Source organism: Theobroma umbraticum, unplaced genomic scaffold (genome assembly GCF_002168275.2).
Source record: "Theobroma umbraticum cultivar Fairchild unplaced genomic scaffold, ASM216827v3 scaffold_86.0, whole genome shotgun sequence".
In the NCBI taxonomy this organism is placed as follows: Eukaryota; Viridiplantae; Streptophyta; class Magnoliopsida; order Malvales; family Malvaceae; genus Theobroma; species Theobroma umbraticum.
In genome coordinates, this window is record NW_018397263.1 from 6,381,099 (window position 1) to 6,403,708 (window position 22,610).

At 35.4% G+C, this 22,610-nt stretch overlaps 3 protein-coding genes across 7 annotated transcripts; 2 read left to right on the plus strand and 1 right to left on the minus strand.

Annotated features, from left to right (window-relative positions):
• LOC110420793 (calcium-dependent protein kinase 26-like) lies at window positions 1–4,989 on the plus strand. Its single transcript, XM_021434162.2, has 7 exons — window positions 1–1,379; window positions 2,739–2,882; window positions 3,010–3,162; window positions 3,564–3,679; window positions 3,826–3,993; window positions 4,150–4,374; window positions 4,573–4,989. The coding sequence occupies exons 1-7, from the start codon at window positions 488–490 to the stop codon at window positions 4,696–4,698; spliced, it is 1,824 nt and encodes a 607-aa protein (XP_021289837.1). The 5' UTR covers window positions 1–487; the 3' UTR covers window positions 4,699–4,989.
• Window positions 4,990–8,251: 3,262 nt separating this feature from the next.
• On the plus strand, window positions 8,252–12,350 carry LOC110420794 (TPX2 (targeting protein for Xklp2) protein family). 5 transcript variants are annotated; one of them, XM_021434167.2, is made up of 9 exons: window positions 8,252–8,610; window positions 9,042–9,247; window positions 9,391–9,777; window positions 9,861–9,913; window positions 10,199–10,270; window positions 10,369–10,453; window positions 10,537–10,608; window positions 10,760–10,867; window positions 11,694–12,350. In XM_021434167.2, the coding sequence occupies exons 2-9, from the start codon at window positions 9,101–9,103 to the stop codon at window positions 12,150–12,152; spliced, it is 1,383 nt and encodes a 460-aa protein (XP_021289842.1). In that variant the 5' UTR covers window positions 8,252–8,610; window positions 9,042–9,100; the 3' UTR covers window positions 12,153–12,350. The 5 variants fall into 5 exon arrangements, with proteins under 5 accessions (XP_021289842.1, XP_021289841.1, XP_021289839.1 ...); XM_021434166.2 differs by having other exon boundaries at window positions 8,254–8,591; XM_021434164.2 differs by having other exon boundaries at window positions 8,255–8,610; window positions 9,042–9,270.
• A 2,109-nt stretch (window positions 12,351–14,459) lies between these two features.
• LOC110420574 (fasciclin-like arabinogalactan protein 17) lies at window positions 14,460–17,755 on the minus strand. Its single transcript, XM_021433936.2, has 2 exons — window positions 16,139–17,755; window positions 14,460–14,885 (listed from the first exon to the last, which is right to left on the minus strand). The coding sequence occupies exons 1-2, from the start codon at window positions 17,451–17,453 to the stop codon at window positions 14,812–14,814; spliced, it is 1,389 nt and encodes a 462-aa protein (XP_021289611.1). The 5' UTR covers window positions 17,454–17,755; the 3' UTR covers window positions 14,460–14,811.
• Window positions 17,756–22,610: the final 4,855 nt, after the last annotated feature.

Consider the following 22,610-nt stretch of genomic DNA (forward strand, 5'->3'; position numbering starts at 1 on the left):
TATCTATTTTTCTTTTTTCTTCTTTCTCTTACCTCTGGTTTAATCATTTTAATAATTATATTTTGCCAGTTTTTATGGTTTCAAACCATTATTTTGACTTGGAATTTGTCAATTGCGATGGTTTGTTTGCATTGGGTTCTTAGAAATTTCTTCTTTTTGTCTTGTTAATGACCCTTGATCATTGTATATATGTAGGAACATTTTCGAGATTGAAGGGTATTAGAAAGTCTTTAAAGATTCCAATTTTGCGATTTTGAAATTGTTTTGTAAGGTCAATTCTTCCCTTGGATGCATTACATTGATCTTTGAATCATTGGTGTTGGTTGCATTGCCTTTTTTTGAGGAGGCGCTCCAGCTTTTGATGCTGTCTTATAAAAAAGTAGCACCCTTCAGGGAGAAAAGAAATGGGGTTTATAGCATTTGGGTGATAATAGATTGTTTTGGATGTTTACAGAAGAAAAGGTGTGAGAATTGAGAGTAGTTTCAGATGGGAAATACTTGTATTACATTAAGGAAAGATGGACTCTTTCAAACGATCTCAAATTCCATTTGGTGGTCTCGACCAGCCGAAGTTGGAAATGAGGATAAAAAACAAATTGGCAATGAAGCTCATTCTGAAAGTACAGAGGCAGAAGCTGTTCAAAACCAGCCCCCCGAAGAAATGAAGATTGTTAAGGAAGAGACAGGCAGGGAACAACAAGGGAACTCCCAGGAAGAGACCCAAAGACAACAATCAAAGTCTGCCCCTCAAAGACTTAACTCCAAACCATCACAGCTAGCAGGATTTAACAAGGAAGAGACCAAGGTAGAGCCTGGAAAACCCCGGAAGCCCCATAATGTTAAGAGGCAGTCATGTGCAGGGCTGCAGGTAGATTCAGTGTTACAAACCAAAACAGGTCATTTGAAGGAATACTATAACTTGGGGAGGAAGCTAGGACATGGTCAGTTTGGCACAACTTTTCTTTGTGTGGAGAAAGGATCAGGGAAAGAGTGTGCCTGTAAATCTATTGCAAAAAGGAAGCTGACAACGCAAGATGATGTCGATGATGTGAGGAGGGAAATTCAGATAATGCATCACATGGCAGGGCACCCTAACGTTATTTCCATCAAAGGGGCTTATGAGGATTCGGTGGCGGTTCATGTTGTCATGGAGTTGTGTGCAGGTGGAGAACTCTTTGATAGGATCGTAAAGAGAGGGCATTATACTGAAAGAAAGGCAGCAGAACTAGCAAGGACGATAGTTGGTGTAGTAGAAGCCTGCCACTCCATGGGGGTCATGCATAGGGATCTTAAGCCTGAGAATTTTCTTTTTGTGAATGAGGAGGAGGATTCGCCCCTTAAAGCGATTGATTTTGGATTGTCAATATTCTTCAAGCCTGGTATGTTAAAAAAGCTTTTCCCTGTTTCGGGCTTATTTGTTTTAGCTACTGCATTCCTTTTGAGTCCAATCTTAATCGCTCTTCCGCCTTGGATCTCTAATTTATCACTGTTTAATTCTAGATTTTTAGTTAAGATGAACTTTTATTGCCCAGTTTCCTAGAAACTCTGAAAGATTGTTGCAGCCTTACCTCATCCTGGAAACTTTGTGGTAAACATAGGTTCACAATTCATGTTAAATTTCACATTTAAGAATGATTCTCAGTTTCACCCCTTTTTAGTCAGTTAAATTTCGTTTAAAACTCAAGGAATTTCAAGTAGTGTTAATGGGTAATGGTAGGAACCCACAACTATTATTGAACTCCTTGACTTCAAGCGACAGAAAGTGCTAAACCACGGTGGCAAGCTGAGTGTTTGATACGTTCTGGCTGTCCCTTAGTCATATTATATTTCCAGTCAACTTCAAATGGAATGCCTTTGATTGTACGCATTTCAGTTTTCCACCATGCTTGCTTTTATTCCAACTTGGATGGAATATTGCTGAAAATTTATTGGTTAGATCAATGGTATTCTTGGTTGAATTATGACAGTTTAGATACAGAAAAAGAAAATTGTAATTAACGTAGTGGGGTTGTTGAGACTTAGACTGAGATTAGATTTCCGCAGTATAACTCCGTGGTTTCAATAGTTGACTCACTGAAGCAAATGAAAAGGGCATTCATCAATTAGAAAGTATAAGAAGTAAATGAAATCTATTCCTATCAAAATGAAAAAGAAAGAAAGTAACAACTAAATGAACAATTGTAAACAACTCCCTTTAGGATATGCAGTGCAGTCCTTTAACTTTCCATTCACAAAGCTATATTTACAAGCTTTAGAAGGGGAGGTGCTTTTCTTTTCATGACCTAATGTGTAGCAAAACCTTGGTGTCACAGCTTTAGATTTTTACAAGTGTATTTAAGAAGATTTGAACGTACATCGATAACAAAATATATCGTTTTATGTCTATATTAAACAATTATATTTAAATTGAAGTAAGTGAGGTACACATTTCAATTAGATATATAGATATACATAGCAGGAAACTAAACAATTAGTAAAGTAGCAAAAATAAAAACCAAATGAAATTTTATAACTCTTGTAGGTAACTTTGAATATGATGTGGGGGATCGGATGCAGCACAGTTTGATGTTCACTGGATGTCAGTTTCCATGTTGTCTGATTAGAATTAGTATTCTTGGTAGACTGTTACATCCGTTTGATTTATAGGAAAATGTTAGACTCTTCCACAATGTATGTTGTCAAGCTGTGTGTGCAATCAGCAGAGTCTTGTTTTCTTGATGAAGATCTTACAATTTCAGGGGATATCTTATCTGATGTCGTTGGAAGCCCATATTATGTTGCACCTGAGGTTTTGCGGAAGCGTTATGGTCCAGAAGCAGACGTGTGGAGTGCTGGGGTGATCATTTACATTCTCTTGAGTGGAGTACCTCCGTTTTGGGGCGGTAAGAGTTTATTATCAGATGTTATTCTGTTTTCGAAAATTTTTTGAGATAGTACTTGATTCTTCTGGTTGAACTTCGCACTTTGAGCTCAAGCAACCCTTCATACTGTTTGTGCTTTTTGATATAGAAACTGAACAAGAAATATTTGATGAGGTTTTGCACGGTGATCTTGACTTCACATCTGATCCCTGGCCTAGTATCTCTGATAGTGCAAAAGATCTAGTGAGAAAAATGCTTGTCAGAGATGCCAAAAAGCGGATAACTGCATATGAAGTACTACGTAAGTCTCTTTTACTGTGTAAGCTGGGATGAATAATAGAGAATTTAGATGTTGATAACATGCATGATTGAGGCTGTTTGATTCCCATTGGTGTTGTTTTCCATCTTTTTCCATCTACTTTGTCTGCTAGTAGCTTTAGGTTCATCTGTCAGGCTACAATTTCACATGTTGCTAATCCAAATTATCATATATTTGTCCACCCTTGCTATGGAGAGTTGTTGTCAATGATCAGATAATACAGTTGTCCCTTTCTTTGCACATGCAATTAGGTCTCCATAGAGACAAAATGTGAAAGAATTTTACCTATCAGAATTCTAGAGACTATTGGATAAGCTATATGACTTTTGCTGTTTTAATGTGGAATTGAGGAACTTAACTATGTCTAATTTGGTTCCTTCCAGGCCACCCTTGGGTTCAGGTTGATGGTGTGGCTCCTGACAAGCCACTTGATTCTATAGTCTTAAGCCGCATGAAGCAATTTTCTGCAATGAACAAGCTCAAGAAAATGGCCCTTAGAGTAAGTTTCTGCAATTGAAGCGCAGGCCCATCACTGGCAAACATTTGTCTCTATAACTTGTGGAAAGATACTAATTAGTTAACTTCTTCGAAGGCACAAATCCACCAGCTAATATGACTTATCCTCGTTCCTCCTTTCATTTTTAGGTCATTGCACAGAGACTTTCGGAAGAAGAAATAGCCGGCTTGAAGGAAATTTTCAAGATGATAGACACAGACAATAGTGGTCAAATTACCTATGACGAACTCAAAGCTGGATTAAAAAAATTTGGTGCTAATCTTGCTGAGTCAGAGTTTCATGCTCTAATGCAGGCTGTAAGTTTCATTTTAGAATCCTCTTAAAAAGCTATACTAACAAATTAAAACAAATCCGATAGCATTATCGTTCTAATTTGAAATGATTTATGCTTCATCAAATTGTTAAATAAGTTTACCTTTCATTTAGTTTCTTTTTGTTTTCTGAAATTGCAGGCAGATGTTGATAACAGTGGTACAATTGATTATGAAGAGTTCATAGCTGCAACATTGCATCTAAACAAGATTGAGAGGGAAGATCATCTCTTTGCAGCCTTCTCGTATTTCGACAGAGATGGCAGTGGCTACATCACTCAAGATGAGCTTCAAAAAGCTTGTCAAGAGTTTGGCATTGAGGATATCCGCCTGGATGAAATGATCCAAGAAGTCGATCAGGACAATGTAAGTGCCTCCATTTTGTGCCTAGGATAGCCGCTGTTCCATTTTGCTCGTGCTACAAGGCTATGTTGTCGTGTCTTTTTTAGTTGAATTGGGATGTACCCTGCATATCTCAAACATAGTCACATTCCCCTTGAATGAATGAATGAATGAATGAATGCTGTTCATGTTTGACTGACATGGTGACATTTTATTTTCCAGGATGGACGAATAGATTACAATGAATTTGTGGCGATGATGCAGAAAGGCAATCCTGAATTTGGTAAGAAGGGTCCTCAGGGTAAAGGTTTTAGCATTGGATTTAGGGAGGCATTGCCCGTATGTTGACAAGACATAGTCCCTAATTAGGCATTGCTTTAATTAGTCCTTTTTTCCAAACTTTTCAGAGTTTAGCTTTTAGTTTAGCTCTTCAAAGTTTGAGGATCAATCAGGCATTCCTTTAGCACCAGACCAGATGGTTGAATGTCCTCTTTCGTTCCTGTTTCCTTGAATGATTGTACATATTTCCAACTTCACTGCACTTTGCTCTCTGGCCTCTGCTCTCATGTTTCTTGTATATTAACACTTGAAAGTCATGTTTGGTGCTTGCCATTTCATTCTCCTTAAATGAAGGCACCTTTTGGGACTTACATAAACGGTATCACTGTGTTTTTGCTTGGGAAAGAGATGGTTTAAATATGGAATCTCTTCTTTAAATAAGAAGCTTATAAAAACCAACTATAAAAAGTATTTCACTTCACATGTCAAATAGTATGGAATCATGTTTTGAATTTCAATTAAAAACCTTTAAGAGTTGAGAAAAAATAATGTCGAATTTAAGATTTTGAATGAAAAATGATTAAAAGGTAATTATAAAGATAATCATATTATATTAAGTTTTATACTTAAGTGACGACTGTCATCAACTGCCAATCCTTTAAATCCGTTTTTGAAAAAAACTTTTAAATTAAAAACGGTAAAAGATTTTGAACAAAGGTTTTTGAGTCCCACCCTTTGCATGCTTTCTCCTTACATATGATTTATTAGGATGATTTGTCTTGGAAAGAAATTAGAAAAAAAAAAAAAGGACAATGAAGCATAAACAACAGGGACAAAAGGAAAGGAAAGAACATACAAAGAGATAATCCAATTGTATCCCACATTTTGCTTGTACAAAAAGCTTATTTCCTTTCATTTTGTCCAGTGTCCTTGGCAAAGACAAATTAACTTGGTTGTTTACGCAAGGTTAGTGTAAAGTCACTTTCCATTTATGAACATAAAAAAGTAAGCAAGCAGCCCCTTCGTAGGTCATAAGCAGGGACGTATTAGCTACTAATCCAATGATTAAGGAATAATATTAGTAAGGTTATAATTTTGGTTGACTGATTCAAAGTTGTCATTTAATATTTTGATGCCCATTTATTTAGTGGATTGTGGGGATTCCTTCTTCAAATGAATCTATGCTAATAATGGTATATAACCCCGCATTATTAGGGATCATAAATGATTTGGTTAATTATAAGTAGCCTATCAACATCCATTCTTTCTCGGTGCTTTCCATCTTCCAATTGGTCTGTTTTTTTTTTTTTTTGAGTTCAATGAAGAAATTTACATTCACTCTCTAAATGGTGGAGAGAAAATAAGATATTACTGTTCACATTTTAGAATTTTTTTTCAAAAAGAAATGATAAAATTATCAAATATTTTTAACATTTTTATAATTTTTTTAAAAATATCTAAATTGTTTAAAAACTTTTTTATTCTTTTATTAAATTTATTACTAACAAATTATTATCAATGGACATAACATTTACATTTTTTATGTCCACATGTCATTAATGTACTGCTGACATAAAAATTAAGATTGCTACGTAAACATACATTAACATTTATTATGTTATATCAGTACATTATATAATATTATATTATATAAAAATAAAAATTATTAATTATTAATTATAAAAATTTATTTAATAAAAAATAAAAATATAAAAATTTAATTAATATTATGTTTTTTTTTCTGGATTCCAATGATTGAATTACAATTTCACAATTCCTTTTCTAACTACAAATAATTTTGCAAATGCTACCAAATGTCCAAGTCAAAATTGCATCGGATTCTCAAACGATGAGCAGAGCAAATTTGAAGTAATTTCCAATTCACGAATCGAGACAGACAAAACTTCACACGGAAACATGAAGCGCGTGGCGTACACCTGCTGAACCAACAAGGCAAGAAAAATGAGAACACTCTCATGTTCGAAGATGACATGTCGAGGCCAGCCTTTATGCCCGCGAATGCAACGCACCACCCGCAAAATCCTACACTTTAAAACTAAACTCCAAATCAAACGTAGGCTGTGATTGGGACCCACCATCTTTCATCCAACGGCTGATGTTGTCCTGACTTAAAACAAAGGAAGTAGCGGGACCCATCCGCAGGATGTTCGGTCTGTCCAAACAAACTAATGTTCTACTACGCACGTTCCGTGACAGCTGTGACGATGGGTACCAACCTGAGACCAATCATGTTGCTCGGTCTTGCCACGTCAGCATCTAGGATGAGCGTGGGCCATAACCGGCTGTGACCTGGGTGTCGGTGACCCACCAGTTACAGTTGGTGGGTTTTTTGTGTTTTTTTCAAGTCTTTGGGAACTTCCACGTTCTCACACAGTGCCCTGTGTTTTTCTGTTCAATCATTAGGTTGGTTGGGAAATGACGGTTAGGCCCCTTAATGCATTTTAAGCAATGAATTTTGTTCCGACTGCCTATAATGCCCTTGCTTAAGACAGTAATTAAGGACAAATTTAGGTGTTAGAGGGATATCAAGAGCCAATTAATTAAGATTGGGGATTCTACATTCTAGCTCCAGTTGGTGAGTTAGGTGAGCTGGATCAAATCTTGTTTAACCCATAATTAGTTGCATCATTTTCCAAATTTAAACATTGTTGAATTTCACCTCTTTTTGGCTTCTCCATTTCAATGTTTGCCATTAGGAGGAAAAAGGTTTAACCCTTTTTTGTGAAGTGAAACAGAATGTTAAATTCAAAGACTTTACTGTCGAATATTAAATAAAATATCTAATTTAATATTTTTGTATTGATTTTCTATCATTGTGCAAGTAATTTTGATGTGTGTATATATATATATATATATATTAATAAATTAAAAGATATCTAACTTAAACCAAGTTACAGAGACTGGTAAAATTCTTGTTGATAGCTTTATTTTGATATAATTATGAGACAGAAGAAGATGAAAAATGTTTGGGATGAAGATGAATTGAATGCAATGTGGAAAAGAGTGGGGATGTTTGAGCTTTTCTTCTTAAAATGTCCAAAACTGCCGTAGCACATGCCATTAAACATGTTGCTTGAACTCCCCACAAGTGCACAACCCTTTCTCCCTATAAAACTTGACTTGTCCTTTTCTAATTGAATGCAACCAATTCTGATTGAACCCTGAATTGAGAAGCTTCAATAATCATTTCCTCATTTATGGATCTCTTATCTCACAACTTACACTGGGTAATGGGGAAAGCACAAGACATAACATTATTTGCCACTAAGGGGTCAATCAATGCAAACAAATTGTAATGCCTTTGAAGAATAGATGAATATATATATATATATATATATCTTTGGTCTTCTTAATTTAATTTTAAATATTTATTTGTTAGATGAATAAGTTTTATTTATCCCAAAAAAGAAAAGCAGAAAGAAATTGGTATGTTGTGTAGCAAAACTTGATTGGAAACAATAATTGATCCAACATTTACCCTTAGATCTTGACAATACTTTGTTTTATGGAATATAATACTAGAAATGCCCTTTGATTTCATTGCATTTCCCTCCATTATGAATCATAATTCGCAAAAGGGTACTTGAAAGCTTCAACTTGGAGCAACAAACTACCCATTAGATCAGTGGCAATATAGTCATTTGCCTTCAATCATTCTATCCACTTCATTGACATGCTCGTCCTACTTTAACCCCCGTCTCTCTATCTCTCTCTCTGTGTTCGAAACACCCCGAAGTCACCTCCTTTGCAGGAAGCAGAGTGTCACTGAGCCTCTCAATCAGAAACCCTGTTTGGATCTTTAGAGCTTTAGTCTCAGATTTTGTCACATCTTTCTTAAGCTTTCAGGTTTCTTTTTTTTTTTCTTTTTATCAAATTCAGTGCTTTCTCATCCTTCTTTTCAAGCTTTGCATTTCCAGTCTCTTGAGACTCTCGTAAGCAAGGTAATTGCTTTACAAATTTGTAAGTTTTGCTTCTCTCCTTCTTTTCTGTTTTAGTTTATGGGATTTCTTTCTGGTTATGTTTATAAGTCCTTTGGTTTTTGACGTGAGGGTTTCTGTTTTTATGAGTTACCTGATGGGTTAAGTGTAGAATTTCGTTGGATCCTTGTTGTTCAATTGGTTTTTTTCCTTATGGAGTGATTCCCATTTCAGGTTTTGGTTTAAGTTTAGCCAGATTTTGTTTTAAGGAGAAAATGTGAGAAAGGAAAACATCTGCCATTTAGATTCACATCACTCATTAAAGCTAGATTTCCGTTGAATTCTTCAGTCCCGTAATCTAATCCAGCAATGTCATTGATTTTGGCTAAACCCCTTTGATCTTTCTGCCATTTTAAGTTGACTTTTGATGGTTGTACTCATAATTTTGCTGGAAATTGTTCTTCTTTTCTGAAGGATGGAGTCTGAAAACGAGGTAACCGTGGAAGAAGAGATAATTGTCAGCGAAAGAACAGATGTGGAAGAATCTGCTACAGAAGCAAAGAAAGAGGAACAGAATTCCGATACTAACGGTGAAGGGGTTCCAAATTTGCAGGAAGCTTCCAAGCAGGGAACAAAATCTGAAGGCATGGCAAGTAAAGCTGCTGCAAATGTCTCCAAAAGTAAAATCTCAAAACCCTTAAAGGTACCATGTACCATGCATTTAAGCTGTTCTATTGGTGTTGATCATTTACATAATTTCTTGCAACTCAGATATGCCCCCTTTTCCCTTGTTTTCTATGCGTATATCTCTGTCTCTGTCTAGGAACCCGGTAACCTGACTGGTCGTAATTCAAAGAACAATAAGGTGACAAAGGATAAATCTACTCTGAGAAGTGCAGTTCCACTTTCTCGTGATCAGAGGCCTGCACTGTCCCAGAGTCTTTCATTTCCGGCAAGAAAAGTCCATGGGGATGGTCTCATGAAGAGCATTGATGGATATCCGGAGAAAGTTGATCTCAAACATGGTCAAGAAAAAGGCACAAAAGTGCAGGCTTCTTCCAATGGATCACTTTCTTCATTGTCTCGTTTGAATCATCCCAACAGGCGTGGATCCATCAATCTGGACTCAAAGCCGGCAAATGCGAATGGTGGTGGAGTTTCTGCCAGGAGGACTACTTTAGCATCTTTGCCTAGCAATAGGCAGGCTTTGGTATGGTTTTGTGATATAATTTCTTCCCTCCTTTTCTCTCAGTGGTGACCTCTCTTCATTTTGTCTTTGTCTGTGCATATCAGCCGGCAAAATCTGTCCCTGGAAATGTGGCTGCTAAGTCCCCTTCATCCTCCGAGTAAGTCATAGTCACCAGATGATCACGCATACATATACTGTTTAACCCCTTCTACTCTGGTTATGTAAATACTGTAATGCATTCATACTTGGGTAAAATTCGTTCAAAACTTGTATGCATAAGAGATCTCTTTGCACCTTCATCCAACATTCCAGCTCTCCACACAAAACAAACCAAAAAAAAGATGGAAATTCAAATAAACTGAAAATAAAAATTAAAAGATATAACATATAAGTTTAACTCTGTTGATTGATTATAGAGTTAACATAGCTTGTGTGATTGCAGATCAGCTGATGCAAAGCCAGTAACAGCTGCAATGCTGAGCAAAGAAGATGATGATGCCCATTCCACTACTTCGTACTGTCATTACTTTTAACTTCATTTGCTATGCAACTCCTTTTATTAATTACTCCGTTTTAATTGATATGTCTCTGATTTTTGGTCCTAATTATTAGCAGTGCCACTTCTCGTAGCACTAGAAGAAGTAGTGGGTCAGGATTCACCTTCAGGTTGGAGGAACGTGCTGAAAAGAGAAAGGAGGTTTGAAATGTGCATCAATTCATTATTTTGTTGATAGCCTTACATTAATGTATGACTAAATGTTTCATGAACTTCTCCACCAGTTCTTTTCGAAGCTAGAAGAGAAGATCCATGCTAAGGAAGTAGAAAGAAATAGCTTGCAGGCAAAATCAAAGGTCTTGCAATGACCTTTTACCATAACTATTACTTGAATGAACATCTTTTTCGTTTTTTTCCTCTATCAAGTAATTGTGTTTTCTAACTTTTCTGCTTCAGCAAAATTCTATCTTGGTGTTTCATTGATTTATAGTTTATTGTATCATGCAGGAGAACCAGGAGGCAGAAATCAAGCTACTAAGGAAGAGCTTGACTTTTAAAGCTACACCAATGCCAAGTTTCTACAAGGAACCTCCTCCAAAAGTTGAACTAAAGAAGGTAGTTCATGGTTTTGTCTTTATTACTATTTCATGCTGGCATGTATGCTCTTTGAAACCACATCACCCTTAAAGTATGCCTATTAGTTTATCATAGTCTTTAATAATTGTTGTGTAGAATGATGCTGATACTTTGATATTCCATACACTAACTATTGAATTGTTATATTCTTGGGCCACTCAAGATTGGAAATTACAACCTAGGCAAATTATAATTTATTTATTTTCTTTTGAAGAATGAAAAAAAAAGGGCTGGTATCATGATAAAATTGCTGTAAGTGAAGAAAATACTTAAATCTTGTTTCTAGGGTAGTTAACTCTGCTTTAAAAGGTACTTCAATTATAGTTAATGCTCTGGCATTATGAGATGACTTTGCTTGATCGGTGGAACTTTTAGGCAGCAGAACACAATTAAGTTTTCCGTCTTCTACTTTCTCTGCTAAACATTCATAAAATGAATCATTTTCTCACTATAACTGAGATCTTTTCTGTTAATGAAGCATCTTAACATGCACAATGTAGTCATGTAATTAGGAATGATATCATCTCTTTTTGCTGTACAGAGGTTTAGGAATGAGTTTCCTTTATTGTCACTATTACTTTTATTAACTAATAGATGACCAGAAATCTAGTACATGTTCATGAGGTGATGTCGACAAGATTATCTGCCAACCTGAGTAGTCTCTTCATTATTATGCAAAATATTACCTTCTCATGGCAATATACACACAGTTTGACTCTTTGAAATGGATATAATTTGTTGTTCTTCCCTCCCTACTTTATTTCGCTTTCTTCCAATCATCTGATATTTTCTGTCATTGTCATAGATACCAACTACGCGTGCTAAATCCCCAAAGCTTGGACGGCACAAGAGCAGCGTATCTGCAACAAACAACCCTTCAGAAGGTGATGGTTCTAGCGTTAGCCCATCTTTGAACCAAGAACAGAATGTTTCAACCAGAAGAACTCAAACCAATGGTAATGAAGATAATGTTTCTTCCAAGAAGGCTGTAAAGAGATCTCAACCTAAGCTTCAATCTAAGGAGATCACTAAAGCTGAAGAAAAGCCCGGAAAGTCAAAACCAAGAACAAGGAGGGTGGAGAACACTGTGCAGGATGGTTGTGTTGGGAAACCTGAAGAAAACCAGAACCATACTGTCAACCTTCCCCAATGCGAGGATGCTGTAGGTGTAGCAGACGAGATGAATCCTGCTAAAAATGGTGGACTAATTTCAAGCTTGGCCAACCCCGAAACTATGCCCCGTCAAGTCACAGTTGGAGGTTGAAGATCATATTCTCTGGCCTTGTGTTTATAGGTTTATTTTTTTGAGTTCCAAGTTTCATGCTGTTGTGAATAGTATTTGTAAGTTGATCACGACATTCTTTTTGGAGGGCTATTATACACATTATAAGTTACATATGCATCTACAGGTTATTGCAATCATGTTTCCTTTATTAAATTCTATTGAAAGTGTTTGGTAGGATTCTCTTTCTTTCGAATTATTAGGCTAAATATGTCTGTCGGCGACCTAAACATTGCTGTATCTTTGCTGGTAGGCGCTGTATGACAAATGACTGACATAATTCTGTCATAGCCTTTGAATTACCATTTTCAATTAACCATTGCATTGGTACCACTAGTTCACATGGCTTAGGAGGACTAATTTCTGATTTACTCACTAGCCTTAGATGGCTCGTGATATTCGGGATCTTCCTTTCTCCATTTTTCCCTTCCAGGACTGCTCATGCACAAGTTGGAGTCTCTAATGGCTTATTATCTTCGAATAGGAGTCTGAGATAGAGATAGTTTGTGCTCTTTTTATGGCAATTCCAGCTCTGAGAAGTAATTACCAGGCCAATCGATAGTGAAACTTTTTCTTTCACTTGCTGTCGAGCTAAATTTGGCTTCATAATTAGGACCTTTAAGCTAAGATAATGGTAGAAATTCCTTTGTGATGTAGACACCTTTGTGAGAAGGCGTACAAATCAAGAGGCATACTTGCCGGGGAATCAAGTATTAGACAAGTTAAAAATTGTTAGGTGCCTTCCAACTACGACTTTGATGTCAATCTATCCCCTGCTGCAAGCTTCATGCTCATTTGTAATCCCACTGCAGACCATTTAACCACACCTACAATCATAAGGTATAAGCAAAGTTCCTCTTGGAAAAAATTGATAAAGCCTTAAGGGAAGAGATCGAATTGGAACTTTGAACACTGACCACCTTCTTAAAAGGAGTTAATAGTGGTGATAAAGTCAGTCTGAACTATATGCTAGCATTTGAGTGTGAAATATGGCCGACAAAAAACAGGTAAAATCCTTGAGTTCCAAATATCTAAAACCAAGTCTTACCCTTCAATAATATAACGAACAGATTGCAATGTTGGCTAGAATTCAATGAGTGCACGTTGTCATGATCCTGACTTCGTGGCAATTTATTACTACTTTTTGTCATGATATAGATATAGAAAAAAAAGAAAAAGAACCATAGCCATCGTCCCCACATAACAAATATATTTAACAAATGTACAAATTGTTAATTCCCCACGTGCTGTGGTCAAAAAATATAATATGTAGATTGCCCTGCATATAAAACCTCCTGCATGGCTTAAAGAAGAAGCTCAAACAGGGGAGGGTGGACTCTGAATAATTCGTATCTGCTTTCAACTGTAAAATGGCTCATAAATATTTTGATTAAAGGCGGCAACCCCACTTATATCTTTTCATTAGTTGTAATCTGATTTATTAGCTGCACCACCTTTTTTTTTTTCCAATTTAATCTAATTTTAATCTTTTGCTTTTGCTTTCCAAAGCGTTTCTTGTGCTCAAGGTATTGGCTGGCTTAGCAGCTCCTATCCCCACCAATCTCTATGTGACAGTGATTCTTTTCAGATCCCTCCTCAATAATTTATGAGCTATAACCATTATGTCAATTACCTATGTTAACTTAGTTTTGAGCTAAGAATAATTCTTCTGTTACTACTTAATTGTGTATTTGCTGATTTAATCTATTATTGTACTAGGCCCTTATTGTTCTGAAGTTAGTATAAAATATAATAATAATAATAAATCTTGATCTTCTTTGCACGTGTTGCATCGTTGAATGGGAAAAATGATGTAAATATATACCAATGACAATAACCTCTGCATTCCGTTTTGAATCGAGGATTTGGATCGAACCATTGTCTCTATCTCAGCCAGGTCGGAGCTCTTCCTAAAACTTTTTTTTTAATTTTTTTTAAAATTTATATTTAATTTGATTTTTATTTTTAATAAATTTAAAAAAAAATCAAGCCAAATAAATACTTAGTATTAAAAAGTCCCTAATAAAGCATGAGATATAGCCTAATAAAGCATGAGATATGAAAGGGTGATTACTTGAAAATTGCCAAAAGTCCAAAGGATTCCCTTGAAACAGTAATTAAATAATTGGTGGTTATTTGGTTGTACCAGTTCATTTTATTGCATACCGACAAAGGAACCCCAACCAATGAGAAGGTAGCAGCTAGCTGTGCCGCCTTAATCACCAAACCAGGCATTAGCAAAGTAAAATCCAGAAGAATAGCAAAAGCTTGAACTTTGGTTCACAAACAGGCAAAAAGGAACAGAACCCTTGATTTGATAGGATGGAAAACACAGCTTTTCAAGGCTGTTCATGCATTATGCATATGATATAAGAGGCAGTGAATCATACACAGAAATAATTAAAAAATGGTATGTAATTACAGTATTTATGACAAAATAACAGCAAACTTTCTCTTCTGTGGGCATTTTGAGGACATCACCAGCACTCCCCCTCCAGTGTATTATGACACAAAACTTACCCTACAACAACGGCAAATGACAAAGCATCTTTACCCCGGAGAAAGTAATTTTCACCTTTGCTTTCGGTTGATGTGCTTGGTTTCCTGTTTTTTCCTTCTTGAGACTATAATTTTATATCATTCATTGACATGAGCGAAATCGCGAATCCTGCCCGAGAGTGCCAAGCATCCAACACCCTACTTCCAACAACTTCCCTGCATAATCAAACATGAAACACAATATTTAAGTCAACTCATGATTAAGCGTCTACATCAAATGGATAATTTATATTCAAGAAACCAAGCATTTGAGTGGCATAGATTGAATAACTCAATAGAAAACTTGATCCCAACCAGAAAACCCCTAAATAAAATTAAGGTCGGCTGATAATGGGTACAAAGTACAATTGCACAACAAATCTTGCCAGCCGATTGCAATAGTGCTCCCAAATGACAAGAGAAATATATATAATACGGCATGGGAATTAAGTATCTTGTTGGCAATAAAGTAGTGGTGGGGTAGACAAATGTGGCAAACAGCTGGGCAGCCCTGGATTATTTTTAGCTCTTTATGTTTAGGCGTTTTTGTAATTTTGGTCACATGGACTCGTCGGTGGCAAGGGCAATGAACTCGAACGTGAGAAATAATTCTGACCAATTAGTTAAAGAACCTTCTTCCACCGCTCCATCTAACCCCTTCCCTGCTTGTTCCAAATGACTTCTATATTGTAGATTAAAGTAGTGCAAAAAACTAAAGATTATCTGGACATTTTACTCTCACCAACAATTCTAGACTTGTCCAGGTTCCCACTTCCCACTTGCCAACCTAAATTCCATTGCCTGGCTCAAAAGTGAAACCGAGCATCTCTGGTCAAAACTTGCTCTAAAGTGAACCACTACAACCCCCTCTCTCCCCATGTGCGGCATTTCCAGGCAAAGAACAATGCCAATACCCCGTATATCACCTATACTCTATCACCCTCCATCAATTAAGTCAATGATCATACCAACAAATCATTCCTTAATATGGCAGCATGTTACTGGCTCATTTCTGTAATGCTAAACAAAGATAGCAACCGGCTTTCCTTTCCACACACCCACAAACCCATCATAAAAAGGACACCGCAATTATAAAGGCGTATTCCATGATTCCCATCTACCCCACCACCAAAAACATCAATCATCAAAAGAACACCATCCAAATTCCAACTTAATACTCACTCCCTGAAGCAATTCCATACCACTAACTGAATCCCTATACTCCAGTTCCCTAACTCCCCATTCTTTTTCATTCTCATTTAAACCCCATTAGTTTCTAATCTAAATACTACAAATTATCTTAAAAATACCCAACCAACCACAAGCTCCAAGTTGCACAATTCAATAATTTATTTCCTAACAATAATACTTAACAGGATAACCTAACCAATTAACCAAAAGTTAAAAGAGTCGGTAATAAAACTACAAACCTCTCCTGGGCTTGCTGGCAACCTTAACAGCAGCTGGTTTCTGGACAGTCTGAGTCTCTTCCTCCGGGAACAAGACCCCATCAATCCCCTGAACTGAAATCCTCCCATCCGTATAGATATCCGGATCGAACAGATACGCAGAACCCTCACCATGGCCGAACTTCACCGAACCATCAGCCTCCTGAGCCACTACCTTATGCGGCAAACGCAGCGTATCATATCTCACTTTCCCAAACCTCCTAACCGCATTGTACATACTCTCCTCGGTCTGATACTCGGGAATAATATGGTAATATATAATCTGTTCCGGCGCCCCTGGCTCGCTTAACTGATCAGTAGTGAGCTTCGCCATGGCTTCATCATTCGGAGCCAAGACCGTAATAACATATCCTTCGGAAACTAATCTCCCCATTTCCGTGGCTAAAGAAGTCAAGTTTACTAGAATATCAGCCATTTCCTTGTACCCACCGTAATGTAACAAAGTTTGGATAAAATCCTTGACCTGGCTCTCACCGTCAAAATGATGATGAGGTCCACCAGGTCCCGGAGCTGGCGCCGGTGCCAGAGAAGGACCTGGAGCCATCGCGTCATAGATTGGGAGTACCGGTGGTGCTCCAACTGGCACCGGCGCTGGCTTCTTCAACCTGTGGGTGCGAGGATCCACTTCCGGTGCACCCTCAGGCAATACGGCGGAGATTGACCGCAGATTACGTCTCTTGTTGAAGTCTTCTATGACGGAGCGGGGAATGAGGAGCTGCTGGATACCGTGAATCACTCCGTCCGGTCGGATCACGTCATCGGGTCGAATCAACTCTGCTGAGTCCACAGTTTTCTTGCCGGTAGATTTGGACGTTAAGTTGAGATGGTCGTTACACAGGGTGTTGTGTTTGACAGGTCCGGCTTTGGGGTCGGGCCATTGGTGGGATCCGACCCGTTTTGGGATAATGTGGAACATGAGAAGGGTTTGAAGGGACTTGAGGTTTCCAGGTTCAAGTAAGAACCGTTTGAATTCCGGGTCGAGTTGACGCTCCAAGGCTTCATTCCGAGGGGCGAAAATGGTAATGTTGTGTTTGCCAACAGCTCCTTCAAGAGTTTGGAGAAGTAAAGCTTTTTCAACCAGTTCAGCTAACTCAGTGTAATGCGAGTCAAGGAGAGCAACAAGGACCGAGTTTGAGTTAATCTGGCCGGAAGCTGATGAAGAAAAGGATTTCCCGGATGGGTTTTGAGGCAATGCAGCAATGGCAAACGAAACAAAGAAGAAGTAGAAGAAAAGGAAGATCTTGGAGGAAGAGACACCATAGATGGAAGAATCCATGGTGCTCAAAGAAAACGGAAAAAGAAACACTTTAGACAAAGCCTAAAGAAAGAAGAAAACCCAAGACGAGATTTTGAAGATGAGGGAACTGGTTTTCTGGGGTTCGGAGGGAGTGAAGTGACGGGATGATTATTGCTTGCGAAGAGTCCGAAAAGTGGGACACGACAAGGGGAAAGGGAAAGGGAAAGGGAAAGGAAAAGGCTTGGGAAAAAATGCAGCAGGAGGAGGAACTAAAAAAGAAAGATGAATGTACACTGATTATTGCAATGAAATGAAGAGGGGTCTGGAATTGGAAGATTTGTGTTGGTGTGAGATTTGGCTGTGAGGTGGTGAGAGAGAACTTTGGGGCCGGGCTTAGAGTTGAGACAGCCTGGAAGAGGGGACCACACGGGGTCGAACCTTTACCGTCACTTGTCAGGACTTTCCTTGCTCGGCTTCTTGGTTGAGACCTGAGACATGAGCCAAGCCCCTTGTTAGAGGCTTAATTTTCTTTTATTTTTTTTGAGGGATTATTATTGGGTTGACTGGATACCTGCCAATGCCATCTTTTTTAAGTGTTTGCAAAGATAAAAAAAGAGTGTTAGAGCTTTGTTGTGGGCTTCTTTTGGAAGCTTTTGTTCGCATTGGATTAACTATATTCTTCCATTTTTTTCATTGTTTTTACTATTTTTATGTTTGTGGCAATGGGTTGGAAGAGCATCCAAAGCCTTGAAAAGAATTTATATCAAATAAAATCATACAACTAAATTCTCATTTTCAACTGTCTCAATATTTAACTACCCATCAAAGAATTCCTTGAAACCTTTTGCAGTAAACTTCTGGTTACATCAGTTTTTTTTTTTGGTTTCAATGACTAGTTAGAAGTGGACATCCATCTGTTAAATGAACAAATAAAAAACTTTAAGGATCCATAAAAAAATGTTAAGGGATGTGGGATTTGCACCTCATCACTTAATATATTTTGATGCTCAAACTTTGCCGTAAAACACTTGAAATCGAAACCTAGAAAAAAGAAAAAAAGAAAGAAATAAATTTAACCATCTAGACAAGCCTCATGAGATGAGGTTTAGGTGAGTTACTCTTTATTCCAATAAAACAGAAATTATATCTCATCTTTACTTTTGGTATCGATTCTTATAATGAAGTCCAAATGGTGATATCTTTGTGCAAAACACATACACAATGTGCTGTAAAAAAAACCAGAATATTTGAACATGCTTGATGACATTGAAATGGGCTTTAATTAACAAAACAAAAGCGATGGGCAAAACAAGGGGCATGTGAAGTGAGAAGGCTCCGGACAGAAGCCGAGGCTAATAAAGCAGTAGACAACTTTTCACATGTTGGCTTCAAGCTAAGGCAAAGGCGAGCTGTCGGTGTCCGGAATAAAGAATAAAAAATATATAGAAAAAATGCCCTTGTTTTCACGCCAAGCGAATAACATAAAACTCGCGCGTGAAACTTGCCATTTGGGCGGGCTACCAAAGTCTTCCCGCTACCGTCAGCGGGGCGACCACTTGCCCACCGTTCGATTGTTTGTCACTGTCACTTCCTCCCTCCAATCCAACACCCCCTTTGTTCATTTCCCTATCCCTTTTAATGAATGCTGCCCCCCCTCCCCTTTAAACGGTTTTTCCAGCTCAACTTTCCATTAGGTAAATTTGGATAAAAGTTGTGCTCATTTTCGTTGGATTGAGTAATATATTAACGAGCTGTTTGATTTTGGTGAAGTTTATTAGGTAATGTAACTACGAGTTCCAGGAGGATGGTAATGTGGAAATCTGATATTATTTAGTAATGTTTAACTTTACACTATATTAAAGTATGAGTCATGCATTGTATACGAGTCAAATATAAGACATTTATATATGCAGACGGTGTAGAGTTTATATCTTTACAACTCATATAAATACTTTCAAATCTTTTTTGAAAATGCTACTTAACCTTTTCTAAATACTTTATGAAGTTAACATGTGGTTAAGTAAAAAAATCATTTGAAAGATTCTTTTTAAGTATGTTATAAATTTTTTTTAAAAAAAAAAATATTTAATTTAATATACAAATTATTCTTATTTTACATTTAATTAAATCATCATATTTTTATTTTAGATTAAATATATTTTTATAATTAATAATTAATTAATTATCATTAATCAAATTATTATTTATTATTTTATATCATATGATGGAGACGTAGCATAATGACATGTTCTAGTGGATGGTGACACAATATGCTTATATTGTATGAGGATATAGTCACATGGTATTTTTTTACCTTTCACTTTTGTGTTCTTTAAGCACCATGTCAATATAAAATAATAAGTGATATTTTGATTAATGATACTTAATCAGCTATTAGTAGAAAGGATCTATTTGGTTCAAAATAAAAATATAAAATTAAATTAAACATAATAAAAAAATAAAAACTTATTTAATTTTTTTTAATAAGTCAAGATTTTTTTTTTAAATATCATGTCAAATAAGTAGTAGTAAAACTTAAATGTATCTATACATTTTAAAGAATATAAAACTATAAATAAATTCATTTAAAATACACATTTTTTGTTTAGTTATCTTAATTCATTATTCACCTATAATATTATCTGGAGTATTATGTTATTTTAGCTTTCATAAAATCTAAATCATTGATTTTAAATCAAATATGGAAAAGCAACCTTAGAATATTTGTGAATGTCATGAATATAAATCCTTTTATATAATCCCTAAAATTACACTATATAATTTGTTTGAACATCTTAATTTCAGAAAATAAAAATCTAAAGATAACCCAGTTTATAAGTATGTTACTTAATGTTAAATTTTTTGCTTAAGCTATATTTATCCCTTTAAGTCGATAGAATAATTTTATAGTGGAAATTTTGATTTCAAGTCTAGATTCATCAGCGTAGGTTTGAGTTGAGATGTTGCTTTCACTTTATTAAATATATAAATATATGGTTGGTTGAAAAGATGCTGAAATTAGAAAATTTTTATGCATTTGATAAAAAGCTTAGACATTTAAAAGAATTAAGACAATGACAAGCTAATGAGAAAGGGTCAAGTTATTGAGATCCTTAATTCTCAAATAATGCCAAAACCAATTAATTTTGGATGCATATATTATCCAATTTTCCGGTCTAGATGCATGCCATAATTCAAAAATTAATGTCATAATTCAAAATCTTAGGAACCCTAAAATTATTATTTTTTAAAAACAAAAAAGAAGAAAATCATAAAATTTAGATACGCACATTTAAAAGATGAGATTCTGATCATCTTTTTTAGTTGATGGTCTCAATAGATTTATTTCTTTTCTTTTTTGTTTTAATTTTTTAATTATTATTCATTAGCAATACGAACAGAGACGGATTGAAGGTGTTCAATTTTATATTATAATTTTTTTTAAATAATTAATTTTATTTTTAATCAAATTATTAATCTCATCTATGATTTTATATAATTATTCTTTAATCATCTTTCAGTTAAAATCTTAAATCTATCACTAAATAGGAACCCTTTTGGATTTCACATCTTTTTAACATTTTAATCAAATTATTCATTGGAATAAATTAAAGAAAACAAAAAGGCAAAATAATTGGAGTTGGAATGTTTTAGATGATAATAATGGCAGATAAGCATTTGACATTATTAGAAAGGTTAGTAAGAATTATTACTAAAGTGGAGTACACAAATCATAAAAAGGCTAAAGGGCCCATATTCTTTGGATTCCACAAATTGAAGATGCCCACAGCCTCATCTTTCTTTGTCCCTTTTTATTGAATTTCCAGCACAAACCAAGAGCAAAATAAATATAAATAAAAATTTGTAAAGGCAGGCTCAAGCTTTTTCTTGGTAAATTCTGAAGGTCAATACTTGGAGATTTACCAATAACAATGAGTTGAAAAAGTTGGGAAACGAAAGGGGCTGCACTATCTTCTTCTTCTTCTCCTTTTTTTTTTTTTTTACTTTTCAGACTTTGGGCTTCGGCCTTCTTTTCTCACTGTTCATTTCTTTCCGTACCTGGTTAAAATATAATTTAGTTTATTTATTTATTTATTTATTAAAAAAATAAATTTTAAATTTTTATAAGAGATCATATACCAATCAATAAGTTAAATGTTTGGATGCATAATTTAGTTTATTTAAATAAAATATATTACTAATTAGGAATAAAAAAAAATGTTTAGTTTGTTAGAATCATATTAAAGAATTTACAAGGAATATATATACATATATAAATATCGATATGCCCTTTGCAAAAAATAAAAAATTTTTATTGTTTCAAAAATATATACAAAATGTATTTATAAAAGACGTAAATATTTAAACAAAAAAATAAATATTTTATTTATTTCATTTCTTCATCTCCTTTTCCCTCTTTTCTTCGTTCTTGTCTTCCTAATAAAATTTTATATAAATTAATATCTTTAATACATAATTAAATTATAACTTAATCTAATTAAAATTTGATATATATATATATATATAAAGTTTGATTTTTTGCACAATAAATGCATAATAAATGTTGAAAATTATATTTTGCGATCTTTATGATGAAAAGAGATAGTTTTGACCTTTAATAGTGATTATTGAAATGTCGTAAATTCGTTCATTCCTTAAAGTGAATGTGGCATCATTTAATAATTATGGTCATAATCATGAATCAAACCATTCCTTGAAGTGAATACAATATCATTTAATTATGATGGCCATAACAATTTACACTATCACTACTTTAATTATTATTTTACCACCAGAAGTAGATGGATATTTTATCATCTGAATTTAAGAATAATTTTACCACTAGAAGTGGATAGATAATTTTATTATAAAAATGGATGGATGCCTATAATTCACCAGAAGTGGACAACCCATCATGTGTGAATCACCAACTAAAAGTGGATGCATACTTGTAACCTACCACAAATAGATGAAGAATTTTAATGCACCAAAAGTAGATGGATACCTTAACCCACTAGCCCACTAGAAGTGGATAACCCATCAAGAAGTAGATGAATACTTATAACCCACCAGAAGTGGATATTGTTATTGATGTGGCATGAAAAATCATTGGTCACGTACCTGTTGTATGTCTTAAATTTTATCATGCATCACTGAAAATTGAAACATCTTGTGATAATTTTAATCATGGCCAAG

Bases quoted from the DNA above. Each gene is read 5' to 3' on its own strand.
- LOC110420574 (XM_021433936.2), bottom strand. From the start codon at position 17,453: ATGGATTCTTCCATCTATGGTGTCTCTTCCTCCAAGATCTTCCTTTTC. The intron at 14,886-16,138 runs GTTTGTAGTTTT...TTGATTATGCAG, and splicing joins TGCCAGCAAGCCCAGGAGAG to GGAAGTTGTTGGAAGTAGGG.
- LOC110420794 (XM_021434164.2), top strand. From the start codon at position 9,043: ATGGAGTCTGAAAACGAGGTAACCGTGGAAGAAGAGATAATTGTCAGC. The intron at 9,271-9,390 runs GTACCATGTACC...GTCTCTGTCTAG, and splicing joins AAATCTCAAAACCCTTAAAG to GAACCCGGTAACCTGACTGG. The intron at 9,914-10,198 runs GTAAGTCATAGT...GTGTGATTGCAG, and splicing joins AAGTCCCCTTCATCCTCCGA to ATCAGCTGATGCAAAGCCAG.
- LOC110420793 (XM_021434162.2), top strand. From the start codon at position 488: ATGGGAAATACTTGTATTACATTAAGGAAAGATGGACTCTTTCAAACG. The intron at 2,883-3,009 runs GTAAGAGTTTAT...TTTTTGATATAG, and splicing joins AGTACCTCCGTTTTGGGGCG to AAACTGAACAAGAAATATTT. The intron at 3,680-3,825 runs GTAAGTTTCTGC...TTTCATTTTTAG, and splicing joins TCAAGAAAATGGCCCTTAGA to GTCATTGCACAGAGACTTTC.